The 22,457-nt window shown below is 43.5% G+C and overlaps 2 protein-coding genes across 14 annotated transcripts in view; one reads left to right on the forward strand and one right to left on the reverse strand.

Annotated features, from left to right (window-relative positions):
* The window catches only part of Tubgcp4 (tubulin gamma complex component 4), a 28,892-nt gene extending 26,595 nt beyond the window's left edge, over positions 1-2,297 (forward strand). For both annotated transcript variants that reach the window (XM_034494456.2, XM_034494457.2), the window contains exon 18: positions 278-2,297. In XM_034494456.2, coding sequence (XP_034350347.1) covers positions 278-290 — 13 coding nt within the window. In that variant the 3' untranslated portion in view covers positions 291-2,297. The remainder of the gene's footprint in view (positions 1-277) is intronic.
* Tp53bp1 (tumor protein p53 binding protein 1) overlaps positions 1,781-22,457 on the reverse strand; it is a 91,293-nt gene continuing 70,616 nt past the window's right edge. For 8 of the 12 annotated variants that reach the window (XM_076929581.1, XM_076929577.1, XM_076929582.1 and 5 more), the window contains 12 exons: positions 20,205-20,688; positions 14,919-15,071; positions 12,511-12,782; positions 11,742-11,891; positions 11,091-11,521; positions 8,134-8,325; positions 7,343-7,558; positions 5,649-5,864; positions 3,827-3,921; positions 3,134-3,333; positions 2,500-2,645; positions 1,781-2,137 (listed from right to left, as the gene is read on the reverse strand). In XM_076929581.1, the coding sequence (XP_076785696.1) occupies positions 1,950-2,137; positions 2,500-2,645; positions 3,134-3,333; positions 3,827-3,921; positions 5,649-5,864; positions 7,343-7,558; positions 8,134-8,325; positions 11,091-11,521; positions 11,742-11,891; positions 12,511-12,782; positions 14,919-15,071; positions 20,205-20,688 (2,743 nt within the window). In that variant the 3' untranslated portion in view covers positions 1,781-1,949. Of the gene's footprint in view, positions 2,138-2,499; positions 2,646-3,133; positions 3,334-3,826; positions 3,922-5,648; positions 5,865-6,475; positions 6,532-7,342; positions 7,559-8,133; positions 8,326-11,090; positions 11,522-11,741; positions 11,892-12,510; positions 12,783-14,918; positions 15,072-20,204; positions 20,689-22,457 lie in introns of those variants that run through there. The other 4 variants (XM_076929578.1, XM_076929584.1, XM_076929580.1 and 1 more) reach the window with 2 other exon arrangements.

The following is a 22,457-nucleotide window of genomic DNA, read 5'->3' on the forward strand; positions in this document are numbered from 1 at the left end:
AAACACTACAGCTGAGGGTAAGTTCTGTGTTAGGTTATGTACTGCTATGTTCTAGGGGGCAGTCTGGCTTCCACAGCCTGCTCTGACACGTACTAGCAGCAGTGCAGCTGTGGTGCCCTGCTTCACCGGCCTAAACTCCTTAAATCTAATACTGACATCCAGGGGTATGGCTTCTTAAGAGAGCTGTGTTGTTGCCATGCTGTTAGCTTCTCTCAGATTGCCAAGCTTCTTTGGAAGGCATGACATTTTAATGAAACTTTTTTTTTTTCTTTTATAGTTTTGGGATGTGAAAACTCTGGTTCATAAAATGAATTAACAGTCAGCCCTACCACGTTCTGATGTCTGTAACAAATCTCTCTAGTCATTCATCAAATGCCTGCAGACTGCTGAAAGGGTCTTCTAGAAGAAGTCCAGAGGTATAAATCTTTCCTACCATTCCTGTAGGGGAACTGGGGTCTGATATCCCTCTGCTGACCACACAGAGGCTTTGATCCTTTACACTAAGACATCTATTGAGAGGGTTCATTTGTGTAACAGTGGTTTATTGAACATTTACTGTATTCCTATGGAAGATAACCACAGTAAACAATGGGGATTGATAGACTATTTTAGGCTTGGCTCTTTTGTAAGAAAGGAGTCATGCTTCTGAATAGGTAAGCTTCTCTAGGTTATCACCAGATTAGAAAACCCTTTAGACAAGCTGTGGGCTTTTCCTTTTCTGTACCTCATAATTTGTCCTACCCAAAAATTTAAGATTTGAGTATCCTTTATCTGAAGAATTTAACCAGTGGGTTCTAATTCTTTCTGACAGGTAAAAGGGCAATTCTGGCTAAAGATGATAGAGGTCAAATTGTTCAGATTTTAGAAAATGAAACTGCAACCCAGTTTTCCTACCTTAGACCTGCCACAGGAGTTAAGGTTTTATGGTCAGACAGCGTAGCCACCACTGGCTGAGAACATACTCCTGTTCTCATCATAAACAAAAGGAACACTTCACTGACATACCTTCCCTTCAAGATGGACAAGTGTGCAGCATTCGGGCCTCAGTTTGTAGTCACTGAATCCTCTCTTCATCTACATTGCAGATGTACCACCCACTAGAGAGGCTCCATCCCTTCCATTGTTACCTCTAAAAGCAGGGCTTAGCAGATAACAGCCTGCTGCTTGTTTCTGTAAATAAAGTATGATTCAAACCACCGCACATACTCATTTACCAATTGTCTATGATTGCTTTCATCTCACAGCAAGAAGTTGAGACAGAAAAGTGACCACAAAGCCTGAAAGTATTTACTATTTGGCTCTATAGAAATTCGACAGCCTTTAGAGAATGAGAAGCCATTCGTTAACAGGGATTATGATGATGAGTGTGAGGAAGGAATAGCTTCCAACTGTGTGACAACTTATCTTACAGAGAACTGTCCCAGCAAATACTCACTGTCCATTCATTAACAACTGGTCATGTTCCCAGTAGCAGGTCATCTGTTAATAAACTCCTGATACCCAGAGCTGTCCCTAGTCCCACTCAACTTTAGAACTACTTACTGTTCATCTAGGCACCTACTTTAAACTGTGTTTTTGGAAGCATAACATTTTAGGTAGCCTGGGATAACCTTTTGACATTGACAGTGGTGCCACAGAATGGTGTTCATTCCTCTATTTTTATCCTCCTTTGTTTGCTGTACTGGTAAAGTAGCAAGCCTGCTGAAAAACTTCAGAGAAGATCCTATGTTTACCATGTTGTGAGATTTTAAGCTCAAAGAAACAGATGAAGACATCCCAGTTACTACAACCAAAGAGATTCAACATTTATTTCATCATAAAAGTCCAGCAAATAAAACTATGTACAAGGTCCATGCAAAGAATACAATTACACACAAGACACACTTAAAACCTGATTAAAACACAATCTCCACAATAGCAGGGAATAAAACCAGTAAAACCAAGTATCTTTAGTGAGAAACATAATCATGTTTATATTTTGGATGCTGCTTGAATCCAATTCTCTCCCCAACAATGAGGCACTGGATCACCCATTCTTGTGAAACCACAGGCAGCTGCAAGGCTTCAGCACACTTGAGCACCGAGGCTGGGCATGAGGGGTCTGTCACCACCACATCAAATACCCCTAAAGCAATGTCTGCAAAAAGTAGGGGGAAGTGAATGAGGAAAGAACAGTTTAGCTTCTAGTAAAAAGAGACAGGTGTGCCTTCTAACCAGTATTCCCTACTCTGCCGGACCAAAGCCCTCTACTACAGATACTGTATGTTCACAATCTAAAATAAAAGTTGTAATCACCACTTCTGACCTTGTAGAACTATTGAATGGAAATGCCACTGGAGACTAAAGAAGTCTAACATCGTTATCCTTCACTTACGTCAGCCTACCCTTTTTGAAGGTGGGACTTATCTTAAAAATGAGGTGGGATTGGAATACACAGGCTAACAGGTGTGAGTCTAAGAACATCCCTGGAATGGCTACCAAACAGACGCTTTCCAGTACCTTTGTTATGGGCACTTGAATGGTGCTGCTTCACCGAGGCTGCCCCTCCTGTCATAAGGATCTCAGACCAGAGCTCCAAGAAGTTCTGTTGTTGATCTGACACCAAGAGGACCTTCAGATTCTGGAAAGGGTTTTCACGGGGTTGCCTGTGAAGGAGTTGGAGACGGTGTTTAGGAACTGGGAACTTAGTGTGGCCCATCAGATCTAACAATTAGCTCTGCAAAGGGAGTCCTTCATGTCTGCATGCTTTCTTAACTATGCCATGTATTGAGCATGCTCTGCCTCTCTTCTGAATAAGGTACACATTCTAGGATCCCAGACTTTGCTAGTAAACAAATCAAGTTAGTCCCCTCTCCTCTCTCTTAAAGTTTAATGATTGAAACTTAATTCTAATTTCAGTGCTTCCCGGAACAGGGAACACTGACCACATACACTAATCTTTCCACACATAGAAGGTTCCCAACCAATGTAAAATAAGGCTCTGGCAATAAAGTACTGCTGAAATCATTTCAAATTCATCCTTAGTCTACAGACATTCCAGTATCTAGTAACACTTCAATTTCTCAACTAGACTTTCTTCCCAAATGCTAGTCTTCCTGTCTTCTCAGCTCTAGATAGGCTCCCAAACACTCACCAATCCAGAATTCGTTGCTCCTCAAGGCTATACCCAGCAGGCAGCAGATAATTACGGTAGTTTTGAAGCTGGTTGGCATGGCAACTGTCATGGACCCAGACATGAGACACGCAAGGAATGCCACTGGCAAGGCACAGGAAGTACTTCCGGGTTCGACAGTGCTGGTCGGCAATTAGGAGACACTGGTAGGCTGTGTTACACTAGAAGAAAAGAAAACCAGCTGACTGGTCTGGTGGTTTCTAGGAAAACCTTTCCTGATTAGCTATACCTAATGAGCCCTTGAGAACAGATGTAGACTTCCAATTGGTATCAAAAATACTATCTAATCTAATCTGTGTTTGTACTTAAAGTTGCATTGGCTCACTGAGAAGCCCAAACTGCTTCCTGTGACAGTTTCCTTGTCTCACCTACATCTTTTGGAAGGCCAACCACACCCAGTACCTGACCTTCCAGGCTAGGAAAACACCACCACCAATAGGCTTTTTCTACTACGTAAGTTCAACCTGTGTGCTGTGTCTACAGAGCCACTACCACCTGACACAAACTCTAGCTTCTCTTCCTCATGTACAATGAAAATGCTGGGCTGGAGGAGTAGTAGCACAGTGGCACAGTACCCTGGACTTCAGCCACTCAAACCCCTCTTGAGTCTTTTCTCAATACTGAAAGAAAGTAGCCACAAAATAAAGTCCTCACCTGGGCTTCATTGAAGTCTTCAAGGATGTACCCAGCTCCTGCTCGAAGCTGGCATTCTGTATACTGCTTGTTGAAAGGAGGAATTTCTAAAAACTCTGTATATATAACAAAAAATTATTTTTATATTATAAATTTTAAATAATGGTTTCCTAGGTGCTACTTTAATATCTATTTGTAACTGCTTCCTCTTATATTCTTCAGCTACTGGTGATTAGACAGACACAGATTCACTAATGTATCTGAGGAACTGAACAGCCTGCATCACTCTCATTATTCAGTCATCTTCTGTCTGGACTATTCCAAGCAACAAACACCTATGTAGAACTGCCTTGTGAAGTCTGGTTTCAAGGGCTAAGCTGTTAAAGCAACACTAGAAAAGCAAAAAAGGCTGCAAACCATCTTTGCTGTAATGCCAGACTGCTGCATGGAACTCAAGGACTCCTAATACTGAGGTCAGGCTGGGTCATGGCTTTTTCTTCCACTGTACATATCTCAATTCTATTTGACAAACCACATGTACTACACTGGTTCTCAAAACCCGGCCGTCCATCACCACAACATCTCAGATATGCACCTTCCAAACCATATAAATCCCAGATTACTTTTCCCATGCCCTGTACAGGTTTGAATGGCTGTAACTAGTGAGTAGTTATCATACAGCTTCAGCTATGCCATTTTATGACAATCACATTTTCCTCATTTTAATTCCTTCTCGAAAGACTCAACATTAGTCAGAACTCTTTAACTTACAAAATAACAATCTAGTTCTCAAGCTTGGACAGAAATCTGGAGACTATTGTCACTCACTGCATATGTCTGATCTACACATTCTCCTATACCACACACTTCTCAGACCTCTGAAATACATTCTACCACCTGACCATAGACTTCACCTAGACATAAATTAATGTATGTGCATACAGGCTTACTTTAATGAAAGGTCAAAGAATTGAAAGGGCCTAAAAACTAATTCTTCCCAAACTATCCTGGGACACTGGATAAGAAAGAACTATCATAGTTCCTTTCTTTTCTTTTTCTTTTTTTTTCTGAGACAGGGTTTCTCTGTGTAGCCTGGTCTGTCCTAAAACTCACCCTGTAGACCAGGCTGGCTTTGAAGTCAGAAATCCGCCTGCCTCTGCCTCCCAAGTGCTGGGATTAAAGGTGTGTGTCACCGCTGCCTGTCTCCTGGTTCCTTTCTTACTCTCAGAATGAAATGCATCCTCCTCATGGGTTTTCTTAAGTAGATGCTAGAGCATAAATGGGGAAGGTGGCTGAACACCAGGAGCCTGCTGGATGTGGATACTTATAGGAAGGTAAAGCCAGCACTGTGTTCTAATTCCAAGTCTGTCATTGTTGAAGCTGTTTAACCCTGAGAGAGTGACACATTTTTACCGTTCATTTTATGTAAGAAGAAGGAAACTCTCCCTAGGCTGCCAAGCCTGGTGACCTGAGTTTGATCCCCTGGGACCTCTTACTTTAGGAAGAAGAATAACACTCTTCCAAATTGTCCCATGACTACCATACATGTGCACACATACATAGACATCCATACATAAATCTTTATTTATAGAGTGTACACACGGATCTATGTAGTGTGTAAATTAACAAAAAGATAAATATTTTTCAGCTGCCTACCAAGAAGAACCACTCACTAAGAACAATTTTGTGAAATATTTGTGAAATAGGGTACAAGCTAATTTTACTTACATAACCAGAATCGCAGTTACTACCTGCCTGGTGCACTGCTCTACCTGAATGAAAGAAGCATCCCTTCACAAAGTAAGTGGAAAGAGTGCATAGGTCAGCACCCCTGGGGACTCACCCTCCTCTTCTTCGCTGCTTCCTGTAGGACCATCTAGCAGCTTAGAGCGGCTGGACAGCTTGTCACTGGTTGTAGCCATGGTGAGGAGAAATGCATAGCCCAGAAACAAGGTCTTGTTGAGGGGCAAAGGCCCTCTTGGCTCTTCTAGGACAGAAGGCTCACCTGTGTTGTCTCCAGTCTCACAGGGGCTCACAAACTCTGCTGCCCCCACTGTTCCTGGGAAGGACAAAGCACAGTTACCAAAACAATGCACATAGATCACTACTTGGACAAAGGCCCAGCACCAAGCATGACTGGATAGGTCATGTCCTAGTAAGCTCTGTCTGATCTATGACCCAACACTAAATGGCCAACAACCTAGGACCAAATTTACAATGAAGACAAAATAACATTTAAATCTGACCATTACAGTGGGCAATCTATTGTTTTCATATATGGAAATGAACTGGTACTATTTCTATAACATCAAATTCTAAGGCCACCTGAAATCAAAGGTGGTTCTAGAACAAAAATGTAGTGTTTGGAAGTCTCAACCACGTTCATCGCCCAGGTCTCTGACATTTTGAAGCAATCTTAAAAGAGGGGGGGAAAAAAAACAACTTTTCATTGCTGTCAAGAACTGTCCCAATCAGATTCTCCCACTATACCTTAGGCTCTCACCAGAACAGTGCCAAATACTTGGTGATAGTCTTTACATGAAGCCACAACAAAATACCCCACCTCAACACCCAGCTGTCAACACCTGGGAAGGTATGTGAGCCACCATTCCAGAACACCCATGCTAAGATGTGCCCCAGTAAGTCCTCTAGAAGGAAACAGATACCTACTGAAGCCGAATCAGGTTCACTAGGAGGCTAAGATGACGGCAGGTCATGCATGCCTCCTGAAATAAAACCAGGATCAGGAACAGTCAGAGGCAGTAATACTGTGCATTTGGCACTGGACTAAAGGGTCAAGTCTACCTGAATTTGAGATCTGGCTTAATCTGTCACATTGAGGAAAATTACCTAACTTTTCCATCTTAGACTCTTCAAAAATATAGAAAGTGAATTCTAGCACATATGCTTTAAGAGATTATGTAGGGGAACATGAGTGAAAATATTTAGGCTTCATGCTTAACCCAGTAAATATTTAATAAAGGTTAACTATTACTGTTTTTAAATAACCTTAAATATACAGCAGTGGTATTAGGTGGGTAAGCAGATGACACAACTCCAACAGGAAAAACAAAGAGCTGGGGCTGGGGCTGGGAATATAGGATGCTGTTATGGTGCCAGCCTGAGAGACCCTGTCCAACAGAGACAAGGCTTTACCTGTATCTGCAGAAGCCACTGTGACCAGGTCGGGGCCACCACTGATACTTGAAACAACTGACTCAATTTTCTTCACAATGAATAGGAGTGACTGAAAGGGATGGGCAGGGCAAAGGGAAGATGCAGGCTGAAGCACAATCTTTCTATAGGAAGTTTGAGAAAGTTTAAACACACAAGATGGTGTGGAAGGATAGGGGGAAGATAGTAGAAACAAAGTCTACCAAGAATCAGGAGATAGCAGAGGATAAAATCTAAGAAATTTTACCCATCTTGAGTCTATGTAAACTTCCATACTTATATTCCCCAAAGAGCCCACATAGAGTCTGTCTGTGATCAAGTCTTGCCCTCTTGCTGGGCTCTGAAGAGAGGCCCCCATCTTACCAGGTTTCCCAGGGGCAGACTTTCGGCCTCGCTTAGCAGGGGACCGTTCCTCTTCAGAAGCCATAAGTTTCCTTTTGCCTGATGGAACTCCCGTGGAAGCACGGGGACTCTCTGTGGTTTTACGTGTGGGCGTTGTGCTGCTGCTACTGGAGGCAGTGGGGGTGGCTGGGGAGCTCATGTTACTGCGCCGTTTCCGCTTTCCTTCCACCAAATTATCTGATGAATAAGCCAAAGGCTAGTAAGATCAGGTTAAGAATTGAAACCTGACATGGATAGTTCTGTGCTTTTTGCAACCTCTCCCAACCAGGAAGCCTCCCTTTAAAGCCATACATTTTATGTTCCAACACTGTCATGACTGAGATATATTTGCTCTCCTATAGAACGAGAAAGGCCGGGGCTGGAGAGATGGCTCAGTGGTTAAGAGCACTAACTGCTCTTCCAGAGATCCTGAGTTCAATTTCCAGCAACCACATGGTGGTTCACAACCATCTGTAATGGGATCTGATGCCCTCTAGGTGTGTCTGAAGACAGCTACAATGTACTCACATAAATAAATCTTAAGAGAGAGAGAGAGAGAGAGAGAGAGAGAGAGAGAGAGAGAGCGAGCAGAAAAGCCTTAGAGACTTCTTATTTGGTATTTGGAAGGGGAAGAAGTATGGCAGTAACTCTAGAAAATGACAGTCATTACTATCCAATAAACCACACAAAGGGGTCAGGCAATCATTCCTAACTACTCTAGAAAACATACCTCCCTTTAAGCAAAGCGTGGATCTTGTTCAGGAAAGTCTTACCTAAGCTGATATCTGCTGCCTTTGTGAGCGGTGTGACAGCCTCATATGGGCCAAGGCCATATTGCTCTCTCAGTCTGTTTCCTTGCTCCAAGGACAGAATGACTGCCATTCGTTTATACCACTTCCTTTGGCCTTCTTTTTCAATGCTGTAATACAGCTCCCCAGACTCCTTCCTGTGTCCTTTCACCACTCCTGGAAATGACATTAGAAAAGAGAGCATAACTGTAGGCTGCTTAGCACCCTCTCAGAAGGGCTCTACAAAAGCAGGCCTGAGGCAGGGGGAACACAAAGAACCATCAACCGTGGGCTGAACTTGGCTGTCCATCCCAAATGGTTCACAGCACTTGGGATATATGTAGTTTTCATACACTAAGATTAGACAAGGTCTTCTGAGAGAAAGCAGTCTTTAGCTATAAAATAAAGCTTCCCAATGCTTGACTTAGGAATTATTAGTGGCTCAAAAGGATCTCCTGAAGTGAATGGCGTGGTTACTTAATGATCCTATAGAAATCTCCTAAGCCTTCCTGTTGTGGTTTCTTTGAAGAATGAGTGATAGTCCCAGCTTACAGGTGAAAATGACAGTTCTAAGAAATCACGTACATGTATTTATTTATTTATTTATTTATTTATTTATTTATTTATTTATTTTTTGGTTTTTCGAGACAGGGTTTTTCTGTGTAGCCCTGGCTGTCCTGGAACTCACTCTGTAGACCAGGCTGGCCTCGAACTCAGAAATCTGCCTGCCTCTGCCTCTCAAGTGCTAGGATTAAAGGCGTGCACCACCACTGCCCGGCCGTACATGTTTATCTATTGTACAACAAAACCAGGATGAGAGAGCAAAGAAAGGGGAAATAAACCCTGCTTCCCTGCACTCCTCTACCTTGCTGCTTACACTGATCCACAGCTACAGACAGGCCTTTAGGTTAGAAGCACAGTACATGGCTGAGTTAGAACTCAATAAACCTGAGTTTAGTCCTAGTTCTGTTATGTAAGAATTAGGCAAGATCTACTTCCAATTCTATGAAAAAAGAAAAAAACAAAACATAACTAAAAGCCACACTCCTTTCTACCAACCAATAAACAACATATATCTCATACACAACATAAAAATGGCACACACGTCACTACTGATAGCTTTCGTTTTGATAAACAGAAAGGTACACTTCATTTCATTCTCCATGAGCTTGTTTTCAGTGAAGGACTAAGGGACCTAGCTATCTGCCAGGGAAAAGCAAGGAAGAGGAAGCAAGTCTTACTTGTGCTGGGCCGCACAATCGATTCCTTTACTCAGCTTACTGAGTAAACCTATCTTAAATCTATCACCAAACTAAATCCTGAAGATCACCTCAGACTGACATGGGCCCAAGGCCAGAAGGACACTCATCACTAAGGAAGAGCTACTCCAACTAGAAGCAGTGTGCTACCTACTGACACTGGTAAACAGCCTCGACAAGTGGAATGCCGAATCCCTATCCCAGGATGCACATTTACTGCTGATACCAATCTACCTTGAAAGAGCCAAATGTCAACCTCTAACATGGCCTCCTACCAGATGAATACGATACATACAAACCATGAGCTACCAGTTTCATGTACTGCTCCTAAGTAACGCCACACATCCAATGATGTTATCTAGTGTTACAAGGTAAAGTGGCCCCAAAATAAGGGAGCAAAAAGCAGGTACTGGGGAACCCTATAACAAGAAAGCCTGGAAGCTCCCAACAGAAAAGCTTGTTTTCCCATTCTATCCATGTTCAACCCAATATCCAGAAAGGATATTTCTAAATTATAGTCAACACCATAGAGCGAAGAAGCTATAGTCACAGAACTAATATATGAAAAAGTAAAAGCACACACGAAGACCTCACCATTGCCCTCACTGGCTATTACAAAAAGAAGGGCAGTGACCTAAGACCCCCTGAAAAACAAAACAAGGGCATCATTCTTTAAATAAGAGCATGATATGCAGTGTGCTGAGTTAAAAACCTCTTCCTAAATTAAAATATCTCAGTGCACCTCCAGCCTCTGGCTGAATTCTTATCAGTGCAGTCAGTGAGCTTAGAAGTCAGAAGTGAAGCCTGGCATAGTAGCACACACCTTTAACCTCAGGACTTGGGGAGGCAGAGGCAGGATGTCTGTTAGCTCGAGGCCAGCCTGGTCTACAATTTAAGTTCCAGGACAGCCAAGGCAAAAAAGGCGGGAGTGAAAGAAGACAGAATACAAAGAGGAAAACACTAATGTTTAAGTGGGTAGACCTGGAAAGTACCACCTCACCCAGTGATAAAGACATCACCAGTGATGTACAGTGATGTAGGCCTCCCTCAGCCCCATATATGATAAGATAGGAAGGGCTCCTTATCATAGCTCCAGTCTAATGTGAAAACACCAGACCTGATCTGAGAGACCATTCTATAAAATAGCTATGATCCCTCAAAACTGTTAAGGTCATGGAAAAACAAAAGACAGAAATTGCCACAAACCAGAGGAGACCAAACGAAACATGATGACTAAATGTAATGTGGTATCCTCGACTGGATCCTGAAACAGAGAAAGGACATTATAGAAAAGATGGTAAAATCCAAATAAAGTTTGGAGTTTAGTTAACAGTTAGGAATTGGGATTGACTTCTTGGTTCTTACAAAAATATCAGACTAATTTAGGACACTACGGCTAGAAAATGCTCAGCGAGGAGGACACAGAGATCCTCTACCCTAACACCATTCTGTACTTGGTAACGTTTTCTTTAATTCTCTAACTATTCCAAAATAAGCTAACTGAAAACCAAACTACAAACCAAACAGTCAGTGGCAAGGGTAAGCAATGTAACAGGAATGGCATCTCTGACTGTGAGACCCAGAGAACAGAAAGGCTGGGGAAGACAAGACTGTCTTGGTAACTGCTGACAAGATGGACCAGCAGACACAGTACATCTGTAGGGACTCTGCTTGTTTTATTACCTGCACTGAAATACTCATCTTCGGAGAGGGCTGTCACTTCAGTGTCCAGGGGGATGGGGTCACACAGGAGAATGTCCTTGCCCAGCACATCACATTCATACCCATCATCAAAGAGCAGCTTATACTTCCCAGCTCCAACGTCTCGGGTGATTTTCCCAGAGTAAAAGTAGCCATTGGATGACCACTTGGCTACAACACGAAGCCCCACAAAGCTATTTCCTGAAGATGAGGAATCCAAGCCATCAGAGGAACCAGTAGCAGCCTGAAAAGGAATCTCTGGAGAATCACTCCGCCGCAAAGCACTAGAACTGGCCTCCGTCCGTTTGGTAGAGTCTGGCACACGGGGCATAATTCGAGTGAAGGACTTGTCGTCCGGGGACATGCTAGGCGAAATGTCCTCTATGCCCAATGGGCCAGACACAGCTGTTTCTCTAAAGACAAGAGAAAGAAGTGAGAACAAGGCAGAACCTAACTTCCGAGTCTTTTCCCTACAGAACTCTTGCCCATTCTTTCTTAGCCGCATCACAAGCATGAGCCAATCTCTCAGCAGCCTCAGGGATCAGTGTGGGGCCCTCCTCTCCCTCTTGTACCCTTCACACACACTAGTCTCCTCTTCCCTCTACTCCTATGTTTTCAACACTACCCAAGTACCTGGTTCCAGTGGTCCGAGAAGGTGGGCGGCCCCTTCGCCCACGCCCACGAGGTGTAACTGGAGCCTTCCCTCCTTGTCTGATGCCAAGGCCTGCATCACCATCTTCCTCACACACTGGTGCCCCTGTCTGACTGATCCCTTTTCTAGGACTAGAGAATAGAGACAGGTTAGTTTGACAGCAGCTGCTAATGAATACATGCTCTAACATCTCCCCAGAACCTTCCAACTATATTGTCAGGCTACACATGCTGCTCCTTCAGAGCAACAGGAAGCTGGCTCACACCCATCAAACTCATCAACAAAACCCCAACCTGGGAGCGCGGGTGGGGGGGTGGGGGGTTGGGGGGGTGGGGAGGGAAGAATGGGATAAAAGGACTTTTTCCTGTATGAAAGTCTAATCCCTCCTGACATAGCTTCCTGCTGCAACTATTTGAAATGCCACACCCATTTCTGCCGGACCTTCTATTCTACTTCAGGCTCTGGATACCCACAGAGCAGACCAAAATCCAAGGACACAGAGCACAATGGGAGCCTATTCCAAATCTGTACTCCCAACCAAATATGGATACGCTGCAGAACGTAAGGATGGCAGGAGAATGTACCCAGCATTCCCAACATCCCCTAAGAGGCTTCTTTGCCTACAACGGAGGAAAAGGCACTGATTTGTCCAGCTCAAGGGGGGGCATACCCCAAACTTTCTTCTCATGTGATATTAAAACATTAGCAGCCCTGCCCCTGCTGGGTTCTCTCTGGAGAACCTGTCTGCACCTCAGTTTTCCTGGGCCTCCTCGGGAGCTGGGTAAGGCAAAATCTGCAGGTTCTGTCCCACTGGTTTTTCCTTTGAGTGGCCCGGCTCCTCGCCCTGAGCTGCCACTGCTGTGTATAGCGGAGAGACTTGTTCCACTGGATGTGTGGTGTGAGCTGGAAGCTTTGGAGGAGAAGGAGCTGATGTCCCCCAGGTCCCCAGAGGAACCTCCAGTCTGTGAAGGGGAAACTTCTGTTTCACATTCCTGACACTCTACGATTGGTTCTTCAGTTTCCTGAAGGGAAGAAACAGATAGGGAAGCTAAAAGAAAGCACACTAACAGAAAGCTAAGGTGATGGCTGAGAAATCCTAGAGACAGCAGGAAATGTCACATCAGCCAGGTAGGAATCAGGAAGGAACTTTCTGAAGCAATGGAAATATTCTATATCTGTTTTGAGCCATGGCTACATAAATTTTTTCAAGCATAGCCAGTATGACGGCACACATTTTTAATCCTAGGAGGCAGAGGTGGGTAAAGTGTGAGTGTGAGGCTAGCCTGATTCATATTATCACATTTCAGCCCAGCCAGGGCTATACAATGAAACCCTGACTCAAAATTAAGTAAATACTGTTTTTAATCTTGTTCAAAGCTATTGAACCAAACACTTAACATGTTACATGTAGCGAAACACTAAGAAGAACCCTTTCTATGGCACATGAAATTATATCTCTTGGGAAAGCTCTTAAGCACAGGCTACTAGCAAGGACTTTAAGCCAGAAGGCAGAAGCCATTTCCCTGTGGAGAGAACTACAGGGGTCACTGAGAGGAGTGACCAGGAGCCATTCTGGGCACATCATTAACATTAGTTCTTTGATAAGTGATCAAGGAAACAAAGTTATAAGCAAAAATAACTAAAATTGGTTTGGAAAAATGAAAACAAAAACATTATCAGAGCTGAGGACTTAGCTTCGAGGGAGAGCCCTGAGTTTACAGCTTTGAACTCCATCCAGCATGGGTAGAGGGGCTCACATGATGAAAGTGCATGCTGAATGTAGTCACACACACCTTTAATCCCAGCACTGGGAAGCAGATACAGGCCGATCTCTATGAGTCTCAACTCATAGAGGCCAGCCTGTTCTACATGCTAAATTTCAAGACAGCCCTGACTATATAATAAGACCCTGTCTCAGATGATGAGGAGGAGGAGGTGGAGGAAGGTGAGGAGGAGGAGGAGGAGGAAGAGGAGGAAGAGAAAGAGGAAGAGGAGGAAGAGGATGAGGAAGATGAGGAGGAGGAAGATGAGGAAGAAGAGGAAGAGAATAAGGAGGATGAAGAGGAGGTAGAGGAAGATGAGGAGGAAGAAGAAGAAGAGGAGGAGGAGGAAGAAGAAGAATTAGTACAAACCACTAGAATATCAAGCTGGCTTCACCTCATATGCACACTTAGGTGCTAGAGCTCAGGGGTAAGCCAGCTAGTGAGACTGAAGCCCAGGCATGGTGTATAGCAATGGTCTAGGACCAAGACACAGCATCCTCAACAGGGACAGCATAGGGAAATAGGCATACATGACACAATTTTGTCTTCCTCATCTAAAATGTTTACAGAGCCATCATGCTAACTGACATGATATAGAGAAAGAAGACTCTCTTGTCAGCAGGCCCAGTCTCTCCACAAAGACAATATATACCACACATATTTATGTAATACTACGAAAAGGTAAACAAATGGCTGTTTTTGACTTCTACCTTTTGGAAAATTTCTCCTCTGAGAATTTATAGTCTGAAGGAGGGCAAGGATACATGACAAAATGTCTCATATGATGCTGCATGACCCAAGTCTGATGACCCAGAGCCATATGATGTTAGGAGAGCTGACTCTGAAAGCTTTCCTCCAAAAGCTGTCACACATGGGCCACTGTACACGTACACCCACATGAATACACACACTGAATGAATGAATGAATGAATGAATGTTAAAAGGAAAGAAACCCCACAGGCTTGGGGTGGAGTGCAGTTGGGGGATCGCCCCCCCCTCCCATGTGGCCTTAGGTTTGTCAGAAACATAATCAGACCCGGAGACAAGAAGATTAGAAGTTCAAGAATGGCTACACAACGGGTTAAGAAGCTTAAGCAACAATAAGAAACAAACCAGTCAGGCAGTGGAAACACTCAGGAGATAGAGGCAGGCAGATCTCTGTGAGTTAAGAGGTCAGCCTGGTCTACATAGCAAGTTCCAGGACAGCCAGGGCTGTATTAAAAAAAAAATAAATAAATAAAAAAAACTCTGTCTCAAAAGCAAAGCAAAACAAACAAACAAAAAAAAGAAACTGAAGGAAAGAGTGGCAGTGCCTAGTGACCCAGGGTTGAGAGAGGGGAGTGGGAAAGGACTCAGGGACAGGAAGGGCGGGGAGTCGGGGGATGCAGTTATTACCTCCGTTACTTTCCTTTCCACTTCTGTTCCATCCACATAATAAACATCTGTGATGACACGGGTGACAAGTGTACGGACTTCACGAATCGTTCTCGTGTGGCGATGCAAGACATGGCCATGTGGAGGCTGGGGCATTTCAAATTCCTCTTCCCCCTACAACAAAAGACACAACACGGTCTGAACAAAATCAGTGAACAGAAAGTGGAATGGAGTCTGTTTTCACGGTAAACTGTCAGATGAACAGTAAGAAGGCTCCGGAACCGATCTGCCGTGATGAGTGCTCCATTTATTCACAGGGAAGACTGAGAAGAGGCCGCAGAAATCTGTGTCTGCCTCACTGGACCTGAAGTGACAAAGCTCAATCATAATATCTAGCACATTATTTTGAACAAATAAGCATTCTAAATTTTTTCAACTTTTTGTTTCATTGTATAGCTCAGACTTGTCTTTAACTCACTATGTACCCCAGGCTAATCTCTCCAACTCAGGATCCTCCTGCCTCAGAGTCTGATAATGATAAGTATGTGCCACCACAACCAGCTAATCTTGAATTTTGATGATAAAAGTGATTTCCCTTAAATACAGATGCTCTTTGACCCTCAGAAGCCCAGAATCAACACCTGTTAACTAATGAAAACCAGTTCAGTAACAAAAAAGACATTGCTTTCTCCTGAGATTAAATAGGAAACTCTATCTGTTCCAAGGAATAGTTTTGAGGGTTTTGTTACTTTGTTTAGATATGGGGTCTCCCTAGATAGGTCACCAGCCACCACTTACTCACCAAGGTGTACTGCCCAGTTTTAGGTTAACTTAACCCATAGAGTCATCGCAGAGGATAGAACCTCACCGATGCTGCCAGAAGATCTGGCTGTAGTGCATTTTCTTAGTGACTGATGTGGGAGGGCTCTGCCCACTGTGGGTGGTGCCACTCCTCAGCCAGTGGTTCTGGGTTCTATCAGGCTGAGCCAGTGGTTGAATCAGCACTCAAGAGGCAGGTGGATCTCTCTGAGTTGGAGGCTAGTCTGATCTACAGAGCGAATTCCAGGAAGGACAGGGCAACACAGAAGAAAACTGACTCAAAACAAATCAAAGCAAAACAAAACAAAACCACAACAACAACAAAAAAAAAGGAGACTAGGCAAGCCATGTGGAGTAAGCCACTAAATGGAGCCCTCCATGGCCTGGGCATCAGCTCCTGTGTCTGGTTCCTGTTGTTTGAGCCCTCAATGGCCTATGACTCTGGATATATAGCCAAATAAACCCTTTCAGCCCCAAGTTGCTTTTGGTCATGGTGTTTTGTCACAAAAATCCCATTAAGACACAAGGAATAGATTTTTTTTAACTAAAGGGTTAAGTCAGAAAGCTGGGCATGGTAGTTTTACATCTATAATCCCAACACTTGGAGGTAGAGGCAGAAGAGTCAAAAGTTCAAAGCCATTTCTAGACTATATAGTTTGAGGCTAGCACCGAGGTAACCTGGGGCACTGTCACCAAAACAACAACAACAAATTAAGATCGTATATCTAGAAGGGAAGAAATAGCACAGTGGTTAGGGACCCTTACTGCTCTTACCAGAGCCCTGAAGTTCAAGTCCCACCATCCACATGGCAGCTCACAACTGTCTATAAACCCCAGTGCTAGGGGATCCAGTACTATTCAGTGCACTTAAATATATTCATGCAAAATTCAAACACATAAAATAAAAATAATAAAACAGTTTTAAGATTTACCATTAAAAAATAGCTTGCACAGCCGGGTGGTGGTGGCGCATGCCTTTAATCCCAGCACTTGGGAGGTAGAGGCAGGCGGATTTCTGAGTTCGAGGCCAGCCTGGTCTACAGAGTGAGTTCCAGGACAGCCAGGGCTACACAGAGAAACCCTGTCTTGAAAAAACCAACAAAAACAAAAAAAAAAACCCCCAAAAAAAAAAAAAAAAAAAAAAAAAAACAAAGAAAAAGACAAAAAATAGCTTGAACAAAACCTATTTTTTGACAATTTCGTATTACTTCAAAAAAATAAGCTTCTTTCATTCAAAAAACATTATGCAAATATTTGGTGACTAGCTTATGTGCACCATAGATCCAAACTAGACTGCTAGAAAGATCAGGACAGGTGTAATTCATTCAGGGCTTGAGAAATTCAAATGCCGATTAATTACCGATTAATATAAAAATAACAAACTAAGAAATTCTTAGACCACTATTCAAACAAACAAGCAAACAACAAACAAGAACCAGGCTGTTTCATGGTCATAATTTCTTCTAAATCTGTGTGTGTATGTGTGTGCACACATGTGTCTGTGAATGTTCATGACAGCCTAAGGGTCAATGTGTCTACAATTACTCTTTCCCCTTAAACCTAGAGTTTGCCAATTGGATTAGACTGGCTGCTGCTCAGCAAGCCCCAGGAACTTGCCTTTGCTGCCACAATGCCAGGATCCCAGGGCGCACACTCCTCCATCGGGGTTTTTGACATGGCTTCTAGGGAATGGAACTGCAGCCCTCACGGTTGAGCACTGAGCACTTTATGAACCCAACTATCTCCCCAACCCTCATGTTCACATTCTAGTGCCAAATGGGCCCCAAGATTATGCTTTAGTCAGATCTGGATAATTTTGATAAAAAGGACTGCTTGCAAACGAGATCTCAAAGCCCTATGTGCTCACGAGCCCTAATCAGTAGCTTCTTAGAGCCCGCCAGTGTTTATTACTTAGGACTTGCTGGTAGCTAAGACTTGCCAGCACTTGGTCTGTCTTCTCATAACACCTCTACCACATCTCAGTGCTGTCCTTGTCCTCAACCCACTGGCTCTACATTCTATGGAGGAGCAGGTAGAAAACCCAAATTATTTTCAATAATATAACTGAACAATTCTAACTCTGACTTTAGCTGTGGAGTAAAACAGAGATATAAAATTTAAAACATGGACCCTAAATCAACTCTTCAAACGTTTCCAGATATGTGACTCTGTTTAATGAGGTTAGAACACAGCTACTGCGTATCGATCATTGTGTACCAGAACCATGACAGCCTCAAGTAACTTGTGCACTGACTGGTCCCCACTAGCTGGCCCATCTTGCATCCTGGGATCTAAACAGTTTCTGCCCATAAAAGAGAACCCTTCAAGGGACATATTTAGCTGATAAAGACAAGAGTCTGAGAGGAAGGCAGATAATCTAAGCTCTAACTTGTGAGAAGAGTCTCCAAAGTTAAATAAGTTGACTATTTTCCACATTCCATTATTACTGGATGGGAAAAGGTCATTTTCCCACCACAGAAAACCTAGTTCCATACACACTTCAAACACATACACGCTTAGGGAGCCTGAGAGCAGCCCTGGACTTTCACTGAGCACTGGCCTGAGTCTGAGCTATTTCAGAGATTTTTTTTTAAAAAGCTCCGACACTCAGAAAAACTCCACCTAGCGTTTGTCTCTAACAGTCCTTCAAAAGACCACACCAGTTTCAAGTTCCCCACACTCCATTTTCCAGAACTTTCCCAACACTTTACCGATACACCAGCTGCATTTTCTGAGCATTTGTCTTAAGATTCATTTTATTTATGTGCATATGTCTATGATGAACATATGTCATATGTGAGAGTATATACCCTCGGAGGCCAGCTGAAGTTACAGACAGGGGTGAGTTGCCCAGCATGGATGCTGAGAACTAAACTCAGGTCCTCTAGAAGAACAACAAGGCTCTTAGCACACTGAGCCATCTCTCCAGCCCCTAGCACTTTCTCAGCAGGAGAAACTAGCTCTGAAAGACATTCTCTCATTCTGCATGGCATTGTAGTTATATCTATCAAAAGCGGTTGCTAAAATAACACCCATAACAATCAATAGGTAGGCACTAGAGAGACAGCTAACTGGTTAGGAGTACTCACTACTCTTGTAGAGAACCAGAGTTCAGTTCCCAACACCCACACTAGGTGACTCACAAATACGTGCAAGTCCAGCTCTCATAGATCCAACGCCCTGCTCTGGACTCCCCAGTCAGCTGCATTAATGTGTGTCTTCAGGAACCTGAATTATTGTGTGTGTGTCTGACACATTCATTCTCATTCTCTCTCTCTCTCTCTCTCTCTCTCTCTCTCTCATCCTCTCTCTCTCATTCTCTCTCTCTCTCTCTCATTCACTCTCTCATTCTCTCTCTCTCTCTCTCTCTCTCTCTCTCTCTCTCTCTCTCTCTCTCAGAATTTAAAATCAATCTTAAGAGAGGGATGGTCCTAGAGATATGTCTTATCAATTAGGAGCACTGGTTTGATTCCCAGCATCCACATGGCAGCTCACATAGATCTGTAACTCCAGTTCCAGAGGATCTGGCACCCTCTTCTGGTCCTTATGAGCACCTGCACTAACATGGCATATATACACAGCAACAGACACATACAAAAAATAAAATTAATTAATCTTTATAAGAAAATCAATAGGTAACAGCACTCATCAATATCTTCAGACATGCTGAATGTTGCAATAAATGTTTTATCCCTCAACCCTTAAAGCTTCTCCATTAGCATTGAAACCTGGTACTCAATGACTCATTTACAGCCCATCCTCCATCACCACCATCAACAATCATCACCATCAACAATCATCACGAGAAACAAGTAATTCCCCTTTTATAGAACATGAAACCTCTATGACAATTCTACCAATACCTACAATAAAAGCAATCCTAGATAGCATACCTTATCCCTACTCTAGTCCTCTGTCAATCTTTTTAATTAAAAAAATTATTAGCCAGAGCATGCTGGCACACACGTTTATTCCCAACACTTGGGAGGCAGGGTCAGAAGTATCTTTTTGAGTTCAGGCCAGCCAAGTGAGACTGACCCTGTGTCAAAAAACAAATAAGATAAAAAGAAAAAACAACAACAAAAACAAATGTCATTGGAGCTGGGGAGATGGCTTAATCAGTAAAGCATTAAGACTTGAGCTCAGACTGCCAGAACCAACTTGCAAAGCTGAGTACAGTGGTCTATCTACTCCCAACAACAGTGAGATAGGAAGAGACATGACCCCAAACTCAAGAGATCAGCTAGCCTGGCCTATCTGGGAAAGTTTCTGACCAATGAGAGGTCCTGTTTCAAACAAAAAAATGGAAAACACCTGAGGACTAACACCTAAAGCTGTCTTCTGACTTTCACACACATTCCCCATGTGGCACGCACACACATACATAAGACTAAAAACATAAGACTGTTATGAGAAGCACCAAACTGAGACCCTCAGAGAATGCAGTCTGTATAGCAGGACCCTTGAAGCACCCAGCTATGCTCCCACCTGGCTGTGGAGGGACTCTGTGTCGTCCACAGGAGCACTGGCAGGTTTCTCTCCACTCCCTCTCTCAGTCTGCACGGTGGCATCTTGTTTCCCAGAGTTCTGCTCCACTGTACTGGTCCCCTGCTCACATACATTCTTCACAGTCTGGGTTGCTGCTGAAACAGTTTCTGGGGCACATAGGGAATGGTCCATGGTCTGGATTCCTATGTTACTCTGGGTGGGCTTGTCCATCAAGATCTTACTAGGTCTGTCCCGGTTAGCACCCAGTCCTTCTAGCAGGTCTGTTTCCATCACTTCCCCTTGAGGACTTAACAACCCCTGTGAGGCCTTCTGCTGGGAAACAGAAGAAGCAGAGTCCTCAGAAGCAGCAGCATCTTTGACAGGCTCACTTGGCTTCACAGGCTGTTCACTCTGTCTGAGCTTTGGAGTAACATCCGGTTTTTCTTTGTCTTCTTGAGCACTTGGAAAATGGAGCAAATTCCCCCTGAAAATGATAAAGATGCCATGTGTCATGGTTTGAATGCAGCTTATTCCTCTAAGACAGTGTGGTGGTACATGTCTATAATCCTAGTACTCAGGATGCTAAAGACCATGGATTCAGGGACAACAAAAGCTGTATTGTAAAACTGTCTCAAAAAATAATAGAAATAAAACAATCCCCATTGTGATGATGTATCAAAAGGATAAACGCTAAATCCAATTGTGTACAGTATTTGAGTTGGGTCTTTGGGAAATAATTAAGATCTGACAAGGTCACTGGGGTATAGGGCATTTATGAATAAATACTGGTGGCTTAATAAAAAGATAGGTCTGTGAGGTGTGATGGTACGCACCTTTAATCTCAGCACTCAGGAAGCAGAGGCAAGTAGATCTCTATGAGTTTTAGGCCAGCCTAGTTTACTAGAGAATTCCAGGCCAGCCAAGGCTACATATTTAGAGCCTGTCTCAAGAGAAAGACACACATATCCTCTCTCTTAAATGTAATGCTCTACATTTTCTTGGGAGTCCACCATTAAGAAAGTCATCATTGGCCAGGCAATGGTGGTACATGCCTTTAATCCCAGCACTCAGGAGGCAGAGGCAGGTGGATCTCTTGAGTTCCAGGCTAGCCTGGTCTACAGAGTGAGTTCCAGGACAGCCAGGGCTACACAGAGAAACCCTGACTTGTATAAACAAACAAACAAACAAACAAACAAACAAAAAACCCAAATTCCAAAAAAGAAAACAAAGTCATCACTGGATGCAGCCCCTTAATCTTCAAGCACATCCATCAGTCAAATTAAAGCCCCTTCCTCATGGCTTGGGCTCTGACATCAGCAACACAAACATGCACTAAGTGAACTAAGACGGCTCTAAAAGCACACATAGGAACGAGGCTGGTAACAAGAGGTAAACCCTATGAACCACAAGCAATCCAAGGCAGCTTATCAATCCACTTCTAAAGCTGCACTCAGGATGCAGAGGCAGATGAATCACTGTGAGTTCCAGCCCAGCCTGGTCTACATTGTGAGTTCCAAGACAGCCAGGGCTACAAGGTGGGACTAAGAAAGAAAAAAAGGAGGGAGAGAGGGAGGGAGGGAAGAGAGAGAGAGAGAGAGAGAGAGAGAGAGAGAGAGAGAGAGAGAGAGACAGAGAGACAGAGAGACAGAGAGACAGAGACAGAGCTATTAGTCACTGATGTCTCTTTGGTTTTATGAACGACTTTAACCTTCTTTACTGACTCCTACACTATGCATGTGGTCTGCTCCCTCCTGAACAGTAATTTAGGAGAAGACTTACAACCTTCAAGGAAGAAAGTTCCAGGTAAGATTCTGGTCTTTCCAGGTCAAAAGGCCTTCTGGTGATCGCAGCATGTGTCCAGTGTTTCAGGGCTGAGCTTCCTGGGCATATCTACACTAAACACCTCAGGAAAACTGTAGACATTACTTAAGATCCAGCCCCAGCTCTTCATTAGTTTCCCATTTGTGGGAATGAAGAACCAGGGTGTCTTAATTAGGTTTCTATTGCTGTGATAAAAACCATGACTAAAGACAACTTGGGAGGAAAGGGTTTACCTGGCCTACAAATTACAGCTCATCAAGGGAAGACAGGGCAGGGACTGATAGCAGAAACATGGAGACAGAAACCGAAGCAAAGACCAGAAAAGGAGTGCTGCTTAATGCTTTCCCCATGGCTTGCTTAGTCTGGTTTCTTATAGAACCCAGGACCACTTGCTTAGGAGCGCCACCCATCACGAGCTGTGCCCTTCCACAA

Source organism: Arvicanthis niloticus, chromosome 2 (genome assembly GCF_011762505.2).
Source record: "Arvicanthis niloticus isolate mArvNil1 chromosome 2, mArvNil1.pat.X, whole genome shotgun sequence".
Classification (NCBI taxonomy): Eukaryota; Metazoa; Chordata; class Mammalia; order Rodentia; family Muridae; genus Arvicanthis; species Arvicanthis niloticus.